Source organism: Natrix helvetica (genome assembly GCF_964273705.1).
Source record: "Natrix helvetica genome assembly, chromosome: 9".
Lineage (NCBI taxonomy): Eukaryota > Metazoa > Chordata > Lepidosauria > Squamata > Natricidae > Natrix > Natrix helvetica.
In genome coordinates, this window is record NC_138560.1 from 15,487,918 (window position 1) to 15,506,390 (window position 18,473).

The 18,473-nt window shown below is 48.7% G+C and overlaps 1 protein-coding gene across 1 annotated transcript in view; it reads left to right on the forward strand.

The window, feature by feature from the left end:
* The window catches only part of CRYBG2 (crystallin beta-gamma domain containing 2), an 88,484-nt gene that overhangs the window by 47,301 nt on the left and 22,710 nt on the right, over nucleotides 1–18,473 (forward strand). The window contains exons 4-7 of the mRNA XM_081961912.1: nucleotides 1,353–4,839; nucleotides 8,947–8,991; nucleotides 16,016–16,134; nucleotides 17,429–17,585. Coding sequence (XP_081818038.1) covers nucleotides 1,353–4,839; nucleotides 8,947–8,991; nucleotides 16,016–16,134; nucleotides 17,429–17,585 — 3,808 coding nt within the window. The remainder of the gene's footprint in view (nucleotides 1–1,352; nucleotides 4,840–8,946; nucleotides 8,992–16,015; nucleotides 16,135–17,428; nucleotides 17,586–18,473) is intronic.

The following is an 18,473-nucleotide window of genomic DNA, read 5'->3' on the forward strand; positions in this document are numbered from 1 at the left end:
TATCTACTGTATTTCTCTCTCTCTCTCTCTCTTTCTCTCTCTCTATCCCTCTACCTACCTACCTATCTACACACACTTTCTCCCTATCTACCTACTGTATTTCTCTCTCTCTCTCTATCCCTTTATCTACCTACCACCCTACCTACCTACTTAACTACTCTCTTTCTCCCTACCTACCTACTGTATTTCTCTCTCTTTCTCTCCCTCTCTCCCTCTATCTACCAACCTACTTTTTTTAAAAAAATTGCCTCTTCAAAACCTGGGTGCATCTTATACTCCGAAAAATACGGGTATTTGTTTAGCAGGGAAAAAAACTGTCCTTGTGTCTAATTGTTCTGGTGTGCATTGCTATATACCGTCTCATTCTGAGGGTGGGAGATGAAACAATTTATGCCCAGGATGTGAGGGGTCTGTAGTTATTTCCACAGCCCTCTTTTTGACTCGTGCAGTGTACAGGTCCTTGATGGAAGGCAGGTTGGTAGCCATTGTTTTTTTTTGCAGTTCTAATTATCCTCTGAAGTCTGTGTCTCCATTTATGCTCCAATGGAGGGGGCCCTAATTAGCCTGTTGAGCACATTGAGAATTTGGACTTCATTGTTAGGGACCCCTCACAATATGGTGCCGTGGAAAGGATGCCAAAGCCAGGGGTAGGTTCCTGCTGGTATTACTACCGGTTCGGCGCATAAAAATATTTACACATTCCACGCGTGTGCGCATTTGCACCTAAAAAGGTCTGCGCACACGCACAACATTAGAAAAGGAAAAAAAAAATACATTTTGTCAATGTAGATTGTTCTGTGTATGTGCAGAACAGAAAATCAAGATGGCACTGCCGAGGATGGAAGTGGTTTGGGTGCGTGTCCAGCCCAGTTACTATATACTTGGTCGAACCGGTCTGAACCGGTAGGAACCCACCTCTAGTCCAATCACAAATGGCCCATTTATTAAAAGCAAATCAGCCAGGCTGCTCCCTGTCTCTTCAGCCCAACCTTGAATGCTCTCTGTTAATTCAGCCTATTTGGTTTTTTTTTTCCTTGACCCTTCCACATAAGGCCTTAGATTTGTTTTTTTTAGAAGAGACCCAGAAGCATCTCTAATAAAGATAATCTTTAAAGCTGCCCCCTTATTTTGCAGTGTGCCTGCTTTGTTATTGTTGCTGCTGCTGTTGTGTTTAAGTCAAGTTCAAAGAAACCAGAGGGAGGACGGAATCTGCCAGGCTCCATGGAAAATGAAATGGAATAATCTGTTTGGTGGTGGTGGTGGTGGGCAATGTGGGTGGGGACCCAGCCAAGCCTAATCTTTTGCTTTCATTTTCTCCCACCCTATCCCACCCCTCCCCACTCCAACTCCAGCAAAATCAGAGGAACCCCTTGGGAAGGCAACCACGAGCAGCCTCAGCCTCAAAGTGGGGCCGTCACTGATAGAGACCTGCCTTGTCCTAATCCCAGCATGGAGAAAGTTGCCCGCTCCCATCAAAGCAAGCCGGGAGGCCTTGCCTCAAGCCCTTTGCTGCGGAGGAAGAAAAACCCTCTCGACGCGGTCAAGAAGACGCCCTTTGGCAAAGTGTCGGCAGCTTCCCAGAGGGTCGAGGGAGGAGACATCAGATCCAGCAGCCCCTCTAAAGTGTCTAAGCTGCTTGAGGCCTGGGAGAAAGGACTCGTGGGGATGGACGCCACTGGTCCAGGTCCTTCCGCTGAAACCAGGTCCTCTCGTTCCCCCGTACCTACCAGGCGCTTAGTTTCAACCCCAGAAGGTGCCCCTGCTTTTCATCCCACCGCTTACAGGAATTCCTTACCCTCCAACGTGTCCTCTGTGAATGCCAAGCGATGCCGTTCTCCAGCAAATGCCAAGCAGTCTTTTTCTCCAGCGGGGAGAAGGAAATCCACTTTCTCGGAGGAGACCAAGCGCTCCTGTTCTCCCGATCCTCGGCGTCCTTCTGGGACAACAGCAGAAAACCGCAGGTCCCAGTCTCCAGCAGAGAAGAGGCAGCCTCCTCCACCACCAGCAAAACCACAGCTCCCTCCCCCGCTCAAGGCCAAGCCAGCACATGTGCCCCCCTTGCAGACAAGTGGCATCCATTCACGTTCCCCGGTAGGGAGGAAAGATGCCCCTTCCAGAACAGAGAACCATTCCTTCTCATCCCTGGATGATACCCAACACTCATCCTGCTTGGCAGGAAACAGGTCCTCCTATTCCGTGTCCGATATGAGGCGTTTGTATTCCGGAGGAAGCACCACAGCTTCTTCAACAGTGGACACCAGGCGGCCATTCACCTTAGCGGAGAGCAGGAGCAAGTCTCCCTCCTCCAATGCCAGGAGCTCACCTTCCCGAGCAGTCCCAAAGTGTTCCTCACCCTCCTTGGACGTCAGGTATCCATCCCCTCCTCCAGACAATGGGTGGTTTTCCTCCTCCGCAGATGCGAGGTGTCCTTCCCCGGCAGAGATCAACTGCTTGCCCCCTCCACCAGATACCCTACTCTTCTCCTCCCAGGTAGACAACTGGCACTCCTCATCCCCAGCAGAGGCTAGGGTCTGCCCTTCCCCGGTGGACTCCAGAAGCTTCTCTCCCACAGCAATGGAGGGGCGTTCCTGCTCTCCCAACCCACAGAGAAATTTTACTGCTCACGGGCCTGTTTTTTCTCAAGTTTATTCCCGACTTCCCAAGTCGAAGTGCCCGGGGAAGAAAGAGATGCAAGATGGCGTCAATACCAGAGTGACCGAATCACCTGGAGCCACACACTCTCTGGCTGCTGTGCACAGTCCTGGGGACGCCGGATTCCAGAAAGAGAGTAAGGCCACGGACGTAAATGGACTGCGAGAAGAGAATTTGGGCCTTTCTCACGACGGCTCAAGTGGAACCATCTCCCAGGAAGAAGGCTATGTGCTCAATGGGGATGTCTCCAAGCTGGACACTGGATCCCTGAAGGAAAACAACGTCTCTGATGCTTTGGCACGTCTATCCTTACGGGAAAGTTCTCCCGACACCCTCAATTCTATTTCATTCTCCGGGTCCCTGGGGAGAAATTATGCGCCCTCTGCCCCGAGCTCTGCATTTCCTGAGGAGTGTTTTGTGTTCAAGCCAGTCCAGAATGCCGTCTGTTCCAGCACTGTAGCCAAGTCCCATGCCCAGTGGTACGGCCCCCAGGGGAACAACACAGTTGTTTTTAGAGCCCAGCAGCAAGTGATTGTGCCTCAGCCCGGGTGCTCCACCGTTTACCAAGTCGGGCGAGAGGTGGTTATGTCTGGATCGGGAAACACCAGCCAGAGCCAGCGAGAGAAACCCTTTCCTCCCAGCTCCAGCACCTGCACTGCGTTGGAAGAATCCTGGCCACCCCAGCCCAATCTCCCCCATGCCAAGTCCCCGCAAAGAGCCCATTCCTCCTTCCCCAAATCTCGCATCTTCTCCGCACCAGAGTCACAGCCTGAGAGTGGCATGACTCACTCTCAAAATGCCAATGTGAGGGATGCCCAGAGGCCAAGGTGTGTGCCTGCACCGAGCCTCAACTGCACATCAAGCAGAGAGGCAGCTTTAGCCAGGGAGGGAGTAGTTCCATTCAGCGCAGCCCAGAGAGACGGCAGCCTGCCCAGCAATTCTGCCTCCCAGAAGGCCGGCAACCTGTTCACAGGAAGCAGGTCTGAACAGGAGCAAGGCATGCCCACTGCAGGAGGCCTAATAACCAACGGGCCAGATCAAGAGAGCAGCTGGCTAGGCGTGGGAAAAGCCAGCTTATCTGCCAAGAGGAGAAATAAGTGCCCCTTGGACACTGCAGAGGAAATCAGAATCTCCGCTGCATCTCAGCCAAGTTCTCCAGGGGATCATAAAGCCGGAACGCAGGATAACGAAGGGAAGAAAGAAAAACAGATTTCAGGCAAGGGCCCTCTGATATTTGCCCTGGAACAAGAGACTTCTCCCACTGGGAGCCTAAGTTCCTTTTCATGGCCTGAACCCCCCAGTGACTTAATGAGAAGCTTCAGCCAGACAGGAGAACAGGAGCCCGAGGAAGCAGTGGAGGAAATGGAACATTTTGTGGACACCCTGCGCAACATGGACCCTGCTGAGCTTCGGAAGCCTTCAAAGTCCCTCTCCAGGACACCACGCCCTTCCTCTCTTGCCAAGCACACCGTCCTCCCGCCTATCGATGAGAACCACATCGCTCCCAAGTCAAAGGTTTCTTTCCCAAGAGCGTTAGGCCAGCTGTTTTCTCTCACGGAGGAAAACCCGGAGGAAGGATCAGGATCCAAGGGGGAGGAGCCAGGATTGGCAAAAGAAGGCACGGAGGAGATCGAGAACCCTTATCTCACTAAAGAAGAGAAACCATGGGATAGCAGCGTAGGCAGGAGATCGTCCTCTTGGGAAAGCCAGCAGTGCAAGACCGAGGAAGACTCTGCGCCTCCTTTCCTTGGAAAATTTCACCAAAGCCTGGGAGATACCAAACCTGGCGTCATTGCCCCCAGAGCGATTGTAAATCATCCGTCCAACTTGATTAGAACCAATGTTCTCTCGGGGATGGCTCTTTTGTCCAACTTCGTAGACAGAAAGGTTGTGGAGGACAAGCCGTATTCTCGCTTGGACAACAGCTTCCTGTATAGCAAGTTCATGTCCCCAGAAAAGGCTGAACCTAAGAGCCTAGCGAAAAAGAAGGACATGAGCCCAGTTATCCAGAAAAACAGCAGCCAGGCGGCCCCAAGTGCCCATCAGCAAGACACAGCTCACAAGGGATTACCAATAAGTGCACTCCACGCTGGGCACCACTTCAGAGCGCCGGACGCAGGTGTTGGTTCCAAGCAGATTATCCTTCTGTCCAAGGAAGCAGAATCCTTGATGCAGTCAGAAACTCAGGTGAGTGGATTGTTGCTGGATATCCTGAAATCCAGGTCAAGTTGACTTTAACGTAACCGTTCTCAAGCTTGTGCCTGTGTAATGTCTTGGGCTTTCAGTTGGGCGTACACTTTTCACTTTATTACCCTGTGTACTTTGGGGATTATGGGAGGGAGTCTAAGGCAGGGGTCTCCAACCTTGGCAACTTTAAGACTTGTGGATTTCAAGCAAAACTGGCTGACGAATTATGGGAGTTGAAGTTCACAAGTCTTAAAGTTGTCAAAGTTGGAGACCCTTGGTCTAAGGCACCTGGAGAGCCCTGAGTTAAGGAAACCTGAATGAGACTGTTTGGTCTTTGCTGATGACAACTGTAATATGTGTCAGTGCAATGATGAGATGTCCAGGCAATTGGTTCTTTTGGATCTAGGAACAATGAGCACGCCACTAAATAAAAAGGGTTTTAAGCTTTATTATTAGCTCAGTGATAATAATCACTGAGATAATAATAATAATAATAATAATAATAATAATAATAATAATAATAATAATAATAATAACAACTACTACTACTACTACTACTACTACTACTACTACTACTACTACTTTATTATTAGCTCAGTGATAATAACTCAGGGACATGGTGGCTCAGTGGCTAAGACGCTGAGCTTGTCGATCAGAAAGGGTGGCAGTTCGGCGGTTCGAATCCCTAGCGCCACGTAACGAGGTGAGCTCCCGTTACTTGTCCCAGCTTCTGCCAATCTAGCAGTTCAAAATGCAAGTAGAAAAATAGGGACCACCTTTGGTGGGAAGGGAACAGTGTTCCATGCGCCTTTGGCGTTTAGTCATGCTGGCCACATGACCACGGAGACGTCTTTGGACAGCACTGGCTCTTTGGCTTTGAAACGGAGATGAGCACCCCTAGAGTCGGGAACGACTATCACATGTGTGCGAGGGGAACCTTTACCTTTAAATAAAAAGGATTTTAAGCTTTCTAATTAGCTCATGCAAAGAGATTTAAAAGCATACTATAAAAAAGCATACATTCCCTAGCAAGGTGACATCCAAATTGCTCACAAGCTGCCAGGAGCTCTTTAATAACTACAGCAAAAGTACCCTAAGGATGGACAGCTTGCACAGCATCTAGTGATAGGTTCTGTGCAGAAGGACTGGATGGCACATGACTTTAGGATGGGAATGGAAAGTCTGAGACTTTTACAGTAAGGAAAGCTTGCAGCTACGTGAAAATCCCCCCTGCTTCCCCTTTATTTCAAAACAAGAGTAAAAAGCCGGTTAGCTCATGCTAATGAGTTCTAAACTTTTCTTAATACGAAGGAGAAATCAAAATAATGTCACAAAATTCCTTGGAATAACAACAGTCTTCCAAACGGCAGCTACATGTGGGTCTCTCTTGCCACTCTGTGTGTTCAAGGGTTGTTTGAACTCTCTCTGAGTTCTGCAATGGGGAAAAGAGCACCGTACCCTTTTGCATCCAGATGAGTTATCGTCTCCGGCTCCAGCCAGTGGTGGAACGGGTGGCACAGCTTAAGTTCAAAAGGATGGTTACAGGGCCAAACCCACCACTTTGCTCAATTGCCCAGCACTTAGAGAAACCGCTTGGAATGCAGTGCCTGAATGAAGGTCATTATTTACAATCTTTAAATGGGGCGGCTACAGAGTCAGTGATGCTCATTAAAAAAAATTGAAAAGTGGTCATCTCAGACAGTAGAGCAGAGATAAAAGGTATAAAGGTTCCCCTCGCACGTATCTGCTAGTCGTTCCCAACTCTAGGGGGCAATGCTCATCTCCGTTTCAAAGCCGAAGAGCCAGCGCTGTCCGAAGACGTCTCCGTGGTCATGTGGCCCGCATGACTAAACGCCAAAGGCGCACAGAACGTTGTTATCTTCCCACCAAAAGTGGTCCCTATTTTTCTGCTTGCATTTTTTTCAAGCTTTCGAACTGCTAGGTTGGCAGAAGCTGGGACAAGCAACGGGAGTTCACCCCGTTACGCGGTGCTAGGGATTCGAACTGCCGAACTGTCGACCTTTCTGATCGACAAACTCAGTGTCTTCGCCAATGAGCCAACGCATCCCTACAGAGCAGAGATACAGTAGGCCTACATGATGAAAACACTGCAACATTCCATTTTAGAGAGCTGAACCCACACCTCAAACTACAATGGTTGTGAGAGCTTAGGCGGAGGGTTGGACTAGATGGCCTACAAGGTCTCTTTCAACTCTGCTAATCTGTATCTGTACATGTATGTTCAATTCTCACCCTCCCTTTTTCCCCCTTTATATTTAAACAAGAATTTTCAGTGGTAAAGAGAACAAGAGGAACAAGAGACTCCAAAGTTTCTGATATGTAAAGCTTTATCTTGGAGCATTGCAACTTGACAGTTTCATAACAGCCTCCTTTATGGAGCACAAGACACAGGTTCCAACTTGCTCTCCTGGATAAATATTCCCATCCCCTGCCCTCCAATTGCTCTTATGTCAGGTCCCTTGAGCAATCTGGCTTTCCATGCAGGGCTGGGTGCACGGTGTTTCAGAGCTGTGGCGGTGCGTCCAGAGAAAGAGGAATGCTCCTTATGCAAGCAAGAATGCATTAAGTCAGAGAACTTTCTATTGGCGTTGTGAAACTGACCTCAGTAGATTATTACGACACCGACTAGATGAGTTCTTTGATAAGATTGGCTTGCAAAATCGATTCTTGTAGAACATGATTCAGGGGCCAAGGAGAGGATGGGGAGCATGGACTGTCTTCTCCCTCGGCTTTTGAACCCATAATTGTCAGAGTCGGTTTAATGTCAGGGTTCCAAGCAATGCGCCTATAGCAAATAGAACTCCAAGGCAGTTAAGTTCCTCAAAGAATAGTTTTATTGGCTATATCATATTGGCACAAGCTGGTGAAAACCAACTCTGAAGGTTCCCGCGGTTTTCACCTAATTAAAAGTGAAAGTTTTCCCCCTTTTCCCAAACAATCAGCCACATGGTCCAATCAAGGTGCAGTCCGGTTGCTTGGGCATCATCATTCCTCCTTTCTTCAGCCCCCCCTCCTTGTGGGAATGTCCTTGGTTCACAAGGAAAACTATTTTGTTTTGGCTACCAAACCCCAGCTATCACTATTCACCCCCTCTCTAACCCTCATCTCTATTGTGGCAATCCTGGAGCCTCAAAATGGCCTCAGTCAGGCCAGCTCCAGAGTGGACAATAATATTATATCAGATGATATATGAATATCATATCTGAATACATACACATACATGCATATATCAAAAATGACCCAACAATGCTCCAGACCTGTGTATGTTGGGGAGAGGAATATTTAAATGCAATGCAAGAGACACATGTGGTATAGTAGAGGCAGTCCTCGACTTACGACAGTTCATTTAGTGACCGCTCAACATTACAACAGCACTGAAAAATGTGACTTATGACCGTTTTTCACAGTTATGACCTTTACAGCATCCCCATGATCATGTGATCAAAATTCAACCGGCTCATATTTATGACCGTCGCTGTGTCTCAGGGCCCTTTTGTGACTTTTTGGCAATGGGGAAGCCAGATTCATTTAATAACCAGGATGCTAACTTATCCACTGCAGTGATTCGCTTAACAACTGTGACAAGAAAGGTCGTAAAATGGGGCAAAACTCACTTAAATGTCTCACTTAACAACAGAAATTTGGGGCTCAACTGTGGCCGTAAATCAAGGACTACCTGTAGTTAAGGGATTCAATCGTAGTCCCTTTTCAATTGGGAATCGTAGTCCCTTTTCAATTGATTGAGATTCAATCGTAGTCCCTTTTCAACCATGGAAATACCCCGAAGTTAATCCATCTCTTCCAGCCCAACCCACTGTATAAGGGAGTGATTGTGGGGAGAGACACAGAAAGGGGCATTTGGAGCTCCTGAAGGAATGGTTGGGTATAAAACTAACAAGCTAAATAATATACGATTGATCTCCCAAAATACATACTCCTTACTTATTCCACAACTGCAATGAAAGTTCTTTGGATGTACATTTTAGACACAGGTACTGTTTTGAAAATTTCCACCATGGCCATTTTTACTTGTGCAAGTGCTGTCCAATGATCGTCAGTAATGTCCCATTTATTTTTCAATTTCAGGAAGAGGAACATAATCCTATGAAGATCAACAAGCGCCCCAGCAAGGTAGGATGGTGAAAAGGAAGGGCGACTTGTTTCCCAGGATTCCGGCAAACAGATGATATGTCAGGGTTCCAAGTGACACCCCCACCAAAACAAGACCCTGAGGCTTGAGGTTCCTCAAAGTTCCATTTTATTAGAGATGTCATATTGACATATCTGGGAAAACCCGAATCTGACAGTTTCCAGGTTTTCCCCACCCAAATAAAAGTCCAAGTCCTTGTCCAGCACCCACATGTCCATCACATGGCCCAATCAAGCACCATCCCTGTTAGATTGGGTAATGGATAGGCACACACAGGCTTAACGGTAACAACAGTTCTTTATTAAGTACAACAAGTGAGAACAATCCAGCGAAGGTTGAGTCTGACAGCAGCCCTTTTATAGGGAGCTGTCCGACCCTTCGACCAATAGGATTAAACCTCTGTTCCCGTCGGACCTTGGTGGAAACCACTGTAATTAGAACAAGTATCTAACACCCCTCCCCTCTTGGATGGAACAGTCCTACTTGTTACGTAATCACACAGGTAGGCGGGCTTTTAGGTAGCTCTGCCTGACCTGCGCAGTTCAGTAGGAGGGGTTTCCTTGGACAGGTCGGACGGCCTGTTTGCTCCGCAGCTCCGCTTGGTGGAAGCTCCTGGAACCTTTCACAGGCCGCGGCTGGAGCTTCTAGAGCCGGTTCGCTCGGAGCTCGCTGCGGGCCTGCAACATAACCAGATAAGTTTCCCGGTACCCTCGGGCTTGAGCTGGCCGTGGAAGGAGTGAATGTTTGCTCCATTTGGGTAGGGCTTTGGCTAACTCATTCAGGAGATACCTCTGGTTGTCTAACAGTGGAGTTGGAGAGGCGGCCACGGAGTTGGTCAATATGCCTTCTCCAATTCCTACCGTCCTCGAGCTCTAGGAGGTAAGAGTGAGGGCCAGTGATGCCTATCACTGGGACAGGAATCCACAGAGTTCCCCTGGCGTAGTTGTGGGCGTATACCGAATCCCCTACGCTAAATGTCCGAATCTTCCTTGTGGAGTCTGGGGGCGATGAGGCGGAATAATTGGGGTGTAGCCGGTCTAAGTTGGACCTTAGCTGGCGACCCATGAGAAGCTCAGAGGGGCTTCTCCCTGTAGTGGCACTGGGTGTGATGTGCTGAATTAGCAAATAGTAGTCAACCCGTGTTTGCCAATCTCCCGGGCCCATCCTAGAGAGGGCTGCTATGTACTGAGGTCTCGAGAAAGACTTGCCAGTCAAGGGGCAAAGTTAATTCGTTGACTCCAGCATGAGTGCAGGCTCGTGGAATGTTGGACAGGCTTCCTATTGGCTAACAGTTTGACAGCCGCATATAAAAGGTTGGCAGTTAAGTTCGTTATTTTGTTCGTTGTCAGCTACGTTAATAAAAGGTTAGAGTTACATTGTCTCCTTGCAGTACTTCAGGAGAATACTTTCCACTGGCGACGAGGATGGGATTCCAAGAATATCCGATAGCACAGAGATAACGTCTGATAACGATCCGCAGCATGACGGCTATACCTCCATTTGCCGCTTTCATGCCCGAGAGAGAGTCGTGGGAGGCGTTTATCCAGCGCTTCGAATGTTTTCTTATCGCCCATGACTTGATGGGGATAACCACAGAAAGGAAGAGAGGGTATTTTTTGAGCTTATGTGGCCCAGAGATGTTTTCAATGGCTCGGGCATTGGCAGCACCTGATTCAGTGCGTACAGTGCCGTGGGAAGTCTTAATGGCCAAGCTAAAGGGACATTAGGCACTGGCAGCATCCCGTTTCGCTAGATGCTGCGCTTTGTGCCAGAGTGTTCAAAAGGAAAATGAGTCTATTAGCCAATTTATGGTAGCTCTCAGACAAGCCGCAATTTATTGTGAGTTCCCAGATCTCAACGAGGCTTTACAACCACATCGGAGGCCACTATTAAAGAATTACAGAAACTATTTTCCACGCATGGGCTACCGGACACATTAGTGTCTGACAATGGGCCTCAATTCACTTCAGCGGTGTTCCAAGCTTATTTAGTAGGGCTAGGTATTAGACACGCATTGGTAGCACCGTATCACCCGGCCAGCAATGGTAGAGCGGAACAGGCAGTCCGTTCCGCTAAAGACACTTTGCAACATTTGGCTTCGGGTCCTTGGGAACATAAAATAAATCAGTATCTATTAGCACAGCATTCAACTCCCTGCCCTTCAACTGGAAAAAGTCCAGCTGAGTTATTAATGGGACGGCGTCTTCGCACCATTCTGGACAGGTTGCACCCACACTATCATACAAATGCTGATCCAGGGAATACAGAACACACTCGTAATTTTAACCTGGGGGAAAGAGTATACGCCAGAAATTGTATAGATGATCCTAAATGGATACCGGGTCAGGTAATTCAAATAACTGGCCTGTGTTCTTATAGGGTCCAGTTAAATGATGGTCGGCAATGGCGATGCCACATAGATCAACTGCGGTGATGCCATTAAAAGAGAATGCAATGTGATAGTACCCCATTGCACAATTGTTCGTCCTTGCCACAGCCAGCGGAGAACATCAATGTATGGCCAGCCTGTTATCAACCCGGTTTCAACGCTTCTACATTGCCTATATCTGTGTCGCAGGAGCCCTTACCTGTTGAACCTTGCATTACAGCAGGAGAGGGGTCTGGGGAAGGGCCTGCCGAGGAGTCGGCAACATCAGAGGAGAGGCGAGAATAAGCGTCTCTTCCAGAGGAACAGAGCATAGTATGGCACTCCAAAAGGATCTCCAGGAAACCAGCATATCTCAGAGACTATGTGTGTACCATCCGGGGGGAAGGAGTGCTATGTACTGAGGTCTCGAGAAAGACTTGCCAATCAAGGGGCAAAGTTAATCTGTTGACTCCAGCATGAGTGCAGGCTCGTGGAATGTTGGACAGGCTTCCTATTGGCTAACAGTTTGACAGCCGCATTTAAAAGGCTGGCAGTTAAGATTGTTACTTTGTTCATTGTCAGCTACATTAATAAAAGGTTAGAGTTACATTGTCTCCTTGTAGTACTTCAGGAGAATACTTTCCAAGGGCCTCTTTTGCAGATCTCACCATTCTCTCCGCCTGACCATTGGAGGCCGGATGGAATGGCGCGACCAGGGCATGCCTGATTCCCTGAGCTGCTAGGAAGGTCTCAAATTGCATGGCCGTGAATTGGGGCCCATTGTCAGAGACCAAGATGACAGGCAGGCCGTGTGTGGAGAAAAGTCTCCATAGCACCTTGATGACCGCTTCTGTCATAGTGGAGGTCATCACGACTACCTCTAACCATTTCGAGTAGGTGTCCACAACTACGAGAAATGTCTGGCCGTGAACTGGGCCAGCAAAGTCAATGTGCACCCTAGACCATGATGCGTGAGGTCGCTCGAGCTCCTTAGCGGGCGCCTCTCGGGGAGCTGGTCTAGACTCTGGCCACCCATTCTTCGATCTCCCTGTCCATGTTAGGCCACCACACGTAACTCCTAGCCAAAGACTTCATCCTGACAATTCCAGGATGCCCTACGTGTAAAGCCTCTAATACTGCAATGCGCAGTTTGGGTGGAAAAACGACCCAGTCCCCCCACAGTAAACAGCCATTTACAACTGATAACTCATCTCGTTTGGCAAAATACATTTTGAAATCAGCCCCAACAGGCCCCTTCGGCCACCCCCTCCACCCTCAGTTCAAAATTTGTTTGATAGTGGAGTCCTTTGCAGAGTGACGGGCAACATCACTGGACGAGACAGGCCCAGTCTCAAGGCAGTCAATGAGGAGGACTGGCATCTCGAGGGTAGGGTCAGCAAGAAGTTCAGGCAGCGGGCAATGGCTTAGAGCATCAGCGTGCCCCAAAGTGGAGCCTGGTCGGTGGATGAGACGGTAGGAGTAGGCAGCTAGGAAGATGGTCCATCTGGTCGTGCGAGGTGATAATGACATTGGGATAGGTCGGTCCCCAGCCAGTAAGCCCAACAATGGCTTGTGGTCCGTAACCAGTTCAAAGTCCCGGCCATATAGATATTCATGGAACCTCTTTACTCTGGCCACTGCAGCCAAAGCCTCACAGTCCAGCTGCCTGTAGTTCTGCTCTGCGGCAGACAAGGTTTTGGAGTAAAATGTACTATGGGCTTAGGTTCCATTGGGCATGCGGTGGCTGAGGACGGCGCCAACGCTGAATGGGGAAGTGTCGCAGGTCAGCACCAACGGCAAGGTCTGACTGTATTGTACCAGAAAGGAGTCCGCCAAAGGAGTCGTTTTACCACGGCAAATGCGGCAGCCTCGGCTCTGACCCAGGACCCCTTCGGTTCTTAGCCAGGAGACGGTGTAAGGGCTCAGCAACGGTGGCTTTCTGTTTGAGAAAGATACTATAGAAACTAAGGAACCCGAGGAACTCCTGCAGCTCGGTTTGATTGCAAGGTGTGGGGGCGTCCTGAATTACTTTAATTTTTTGTGGAGTCGGGTGAATCCCAGAGCCATCAATTAGATGCCCTAAGAATTCAACCCTTGGCACGTTAATTTGGCATTTCTCCTTTTTGAGATGGAGGCCTTTGTCTCTAATCCGAGCCAAAACTGTTCGTACACGTTTGAAAAGTTGCACCTCATTAGCAGCCGATACCAAGATATCATCGAAATAGGGGACAACTCCTGGAATCCCCTGCAAAAGCTGTTCCATGACGCTTTGGAACAGCCCAGGGGCGATACTAATGCCGAATTGCAGGTGGTAACATTTGAATGCACCCCTGTGCATCACAATGGTTTGGGCCTCCACCTGTTGGTATGCCTGTGCCATGTCCAATTTTGCGAAAAAATTTCCGGGGCCTAATGAATGAAGGAGGTGCTGTACAATGTGTAGGCGCTTTGTTGTAGCGCTTTATTTATTGTGCACTTGTAGTCTGCGCAGATGTGGACAGACCCGTCAGATTTGACAGGTGTCACAACAGGGGTCTCCCAGCGTGCGTGATCAACCGGCTCTAGGATTCCCTGGCCTACGAGCTTGTCAATTTCCCTGTCAATTTTTGAGTGGAGAGCAAAAGGTACTCTTCTGGGTTTTAGCCTTATTGGGGCTATGTTGGGGTCCAAACTAAAGGAAATTGGAGTCCCCACATACTTACTGGTGCCGAAGACATCCTCAAACTCCTTAAAGATGGCTTCAGTGCCGTCGTCTTTCATGGCATTGATACTGGTCTCTTCTAGGCCCAGTGCTTGGAACCAATCTAGCCCTAGGAGGCTCTGCAGATTGCCGCTGACCACTGTCACTGGGAGTTTCCCGTTGAACTGCTTGAAGTTCACCTGGAAGGTTCCTTGGCCCATGATGGGGACCCGGTTTCCCTGGTAATCTCGTAGACGGATGTCAGGGGTGCAAAGATGCTGCTTCTTTAGGCTAGGGATAGCCTGCTTTAGGGTAGACCACGGCATGATGGACAGTGATGACCCGGTGTCGATCTCCATCTCACATGGAGAGTCCTCAATGAGGACTGTGACCTTCATCTTTTTTGGCTGCCTGGTGCGGACTTGGCCGATTGACGTATGGTAGGTGACTCTATTGTCGCCCTCTGAGTGCCGTGGTGGCTTTTGTCAGGCCTCTTGGTTGGGCCTCTGTTGGCAGTTTGGTGTGCTTCTAGGCTGCCAGGTAGTGGCAGGAAATTAGCTCCGGCACATTTTGGCGATGTGCCCCTTTCGCTCGCAGCGCTGGCAGGTTGCGTCCCAGAAACAGCAAGCCAATCTGGCATGGTCTCCTCTGCAGCTAGTGCAAGGCGGAAGACCCGGTTTGAATTTGCGCGCCGACTGGGCGCGGCTACTGCACATATGGCAGCTGTCATCTTCTTTGCCTTCTGAGCTCTTGGGCTCTTCAGCTTCGCGATGTACGCATGTACTCTTTCACGCGTCTTGTGGAGTGCTTTGGTGCTGCAGAGTCTCAGTAGATTTGACGGCTGATTCGGACAGCCTGGCTTCGTCCAAGGCAATCTGCAGAGTGAGGTTAGATTTAGGGAGTAACCTCCTCTGTAGGTTTACGTCCTGTACGCCGCAAATTGTGCGGTCCAGAATCAGCTCATGCAGGTCTTGGAAATCGCAGCATGCTGCGGCCTTGCGAAGCGTCTCAACGTACTCATTAATCGACTCACCCTCTTTTTGGTTCCCGATGTTAAACTCTTGCCGGCGAACGTGCTTGGACGGCTTGGGGGCATAGTGAGTCCTTAGCGTCTGCTGAAGCATGGACCAGGTGACTGATTGCAGCGGTGTCAGCTCAGAGAGGTTTTTCACCATCTCAAACACTTCCCGTCCACAGTAACCGAGGAACATGTTCTTCTTGCGGCCTTCAGAAAGGCCCATGAGGTTGTTGGCTTCGAGGAAGCAGTCAAACCTCAGCATATATGAGTCCCAGTGCTTGGTGACTGGGTCATACGGAGTCGGTGGGGCGTGCATGGCCATTTTGTGTTCTGAGGGCGTTTTGAGTTTGCCGCTCAAAAATAGCTGCTTGAAGCTGCGCTGAGCTCCGGGCTGGATGTACTTGCTGGATTGCTACACTCTTTTGGGTTCACCTAGTTGCCTTCCAATCCCACCTTCATCGCCAGTGTTTGATTGGGTAATGGATAGGCACACACAGGCTTAACGGTAACAACAGCTCTTTATCAAGTACAACAAGTGAGAACAATCCAGCGAAGGTTGAGTCTGACAGCAGCCCTTTTATAGGGAGCTGTCAGACCCTTCGACCAATAGGATTAAACCTCTGTTCCTGCCGGAACAGGGGACTTTGGTGGAAACCACTGTAGTTAGAACAAGTATCTAACAATCCCAACTGGAGATGCTTCCCAGTCACACTACTCCAGGTGCAGGGCAAGATGTCCTTGACTCTCTGAGAAAGGAATGTTATTTTGACTATATCCACCCCACTCCATATAATCCCCCCTCCCAGTTTCCCACAGCATTAAATGTGGCAGGTCTGAAGGCCCAATGCAAACGATGGCTACCAGGCCTGGCATTATACCTTGGTAGACACAAAGTTAAGACGAGCCCTCCCCCACCTCCTGTTTCTTGCTTTACTGCAGATCGTTTTATACTCTGAGGCAGGCTTTGGAGGGGAGAAAAGAGAAATCTGGAATGATGTCCCGGATGCCACTCCTTGGGAACTCTCAAGCACTATCTCCATTCAAGTGATCCGAGGAGGGTAAGGAATGCTTTGGCTGGCTTGGGGTGAGCAGAGTGGGGAAACAGGACCTTGGCCAGAAAAAGAAACCAGAAAGAAATTACTATGAAAAGGATCATAAGCGTCCGTGTGTGGTCGTTGGAACTTTGAAATCCGGTTGTAAGTGGCTCTGGGGAGGTCTGTCGTAACTTTGAATGGTCGCTAAGCAGCCAGACTGTCAGACTTGCTAGACTCTGTTCCCTCCCCCCTTCTCTTTCTCTCTTTCTCTTTCCCTCTCTTTTGTTTCTCTCTCAGAGTTTTAAAGAAGAGATTGGATAACGATTTATCAAAAATGGTATAGGATTTCCTGCCTGAGCAGGAGTTTGGATTAGAAAACTGCCAAGGTCCCTTCCACCTCTGTTATTCTATTCTATTCTGTTCTGTTCTGTTCTGTTCTGTTCTGTTCTATTCTATTCTATTCTATTCTATTCTATTCTATTCTATTCTATTCTATTCTATTCTCAACATTCCTCCAGAGTGGAAAGTATTGCATTTTTTCATCTCTACTATATCCTATCTCAATACTCTTTCTATGGAGTCAATTTCCTGATTTGGTACACCTTAAAAGGCTGGCCTCTCCTTCTTATATACCAGCTACTGGGAGGGAACAGCACAGTAAAAGAGTCTTCCTTATATGCTGTGCATGAGCTGTCCAGATAAATTGGGCTAATTAAGTATTTTCCCAATGAGCATAATAGCTGCTCTTTGAAGTAAGTGGTCTTTGCTACCATACCTTTAATCATTGGATGAAAGCTGACACTATTTTCTGTGCCACTGTTCTAATGCATAAAACTGTGTCTATCTGAATTGTGGAGCAATGGAGGAATAGAAGGGCAAATTGCAAGAGGATGGGAGAGTCTCCCAAAATTTTGGCTCCCCTCCATTTTTTTGTGGTTGAAGCGAAATGTTTTGTAAGATATTTTCGATAAATACCCTTTCCCCCCTAAAATAAGACCTCTAATAAGTCCTCCCAGAAAATATTGCAACACAGCAGCCACCATGAGGTGACCACGCTTGCCACCTCCTGCACCTCTAAAATAATAAGGCCAAGTGTCAAAAGAAAATAAGACCCTGTCTTGTTTTTGGGGAAACAGGTTATTTGTATGCTTGTTCAGTACAGAGGAAAGGCATTTGCCTTTTAAGGAGCATGAGGAATATGGGTGGGTACCCAAGTAACTCTGTCAATATCACACACCAGCCAATCCAGCTCTAGAATTCAAGACTTGGCTCTAATAATGGAGCCTAACAAATGATGTTCCTTTCGGGTTCTCTCCAGATGGTTGATGTATGAAAAGCCCCGATTCCATGGGAGGAAGTGTGTGCTGGCCGAAGGGAATGTGGAAATCAGTAACCCTTGGAGAATCTACTGCAAGGAAGAGTCGGAGAGAGAGAATGCCCCATTCCGTATTGGTTCTCTCAAACGGGTTGTGCAGGTAAAAGGGACTGAGTTCCATTCAAGAGTCTTTCTCTTTTTAGGGAGTTGGTGAATGCAAGTGAATGTTGATGTTGGAACAGTGGGACTAGAAAGCTGATCTTGTGGCCGGCCAACCCCTCCAGCAGTCGAATCAGAGGAGGAGGAGGAGGCCTGGGAGTCATCAAGGCAACCCGAGAGCTCCAAGGGGGAAGAGGGAATGGAGCTGTCAGAGAGAGAGGGAGACTGAGGCAGAGCCTGGGCCATCCATCAGCCCTCAGATGGAGAGTCAACAGCCCCCAGGTCTGGAGGTGGATGATGAGGAAGAGGAGGAACAGCTAGGTCTAGTGCCTGATGCGCAGATGTGCAGAAGGCAGAGGAGAGGAGGGCAGTGGAAATCCATGGGCTGATTCTTGGGAAGGAAGAGCCACCGCTGCTAGCAAAGCCCCACCCTAGCTCTGGGGATAAAAGACAGGGGGTGGAGATGAATAGATGTGGCAGACAACTATTCATCTCCCTGCTAGGCATACTTGTTAGCCTGCGGTGAGAGAGAAACTTTTTGCTGGGGCTCCTAATAAAGGAATCTTTGAGTTCACTTCAGAGGGTTTATCGCGTTTGGGAAGCTGGGTCAGAACAGCTGCCTTTTGCTGGAACAAAATTGTCTCCTGTCTGAAACTTGAAAAAGTAGATTTTCTCAAGCCTTCCTGGAGTTGCCATGATTTGCAACTGAGCCTCATTCTTCAAAGCAGGGCGAGCAACTGAAGGCAGTGAAAAGCAAGAGATACAACCTATGTGGTTCAGAAGTTGCAGAGTGGAGAAATCACCTTTGCATAGGATGAAAAGCAGGTGACTCACCATCTGTGGTGGATGAGGAGGACATTGGTAGCCAAAAGTGCCAACAGGAGCACCA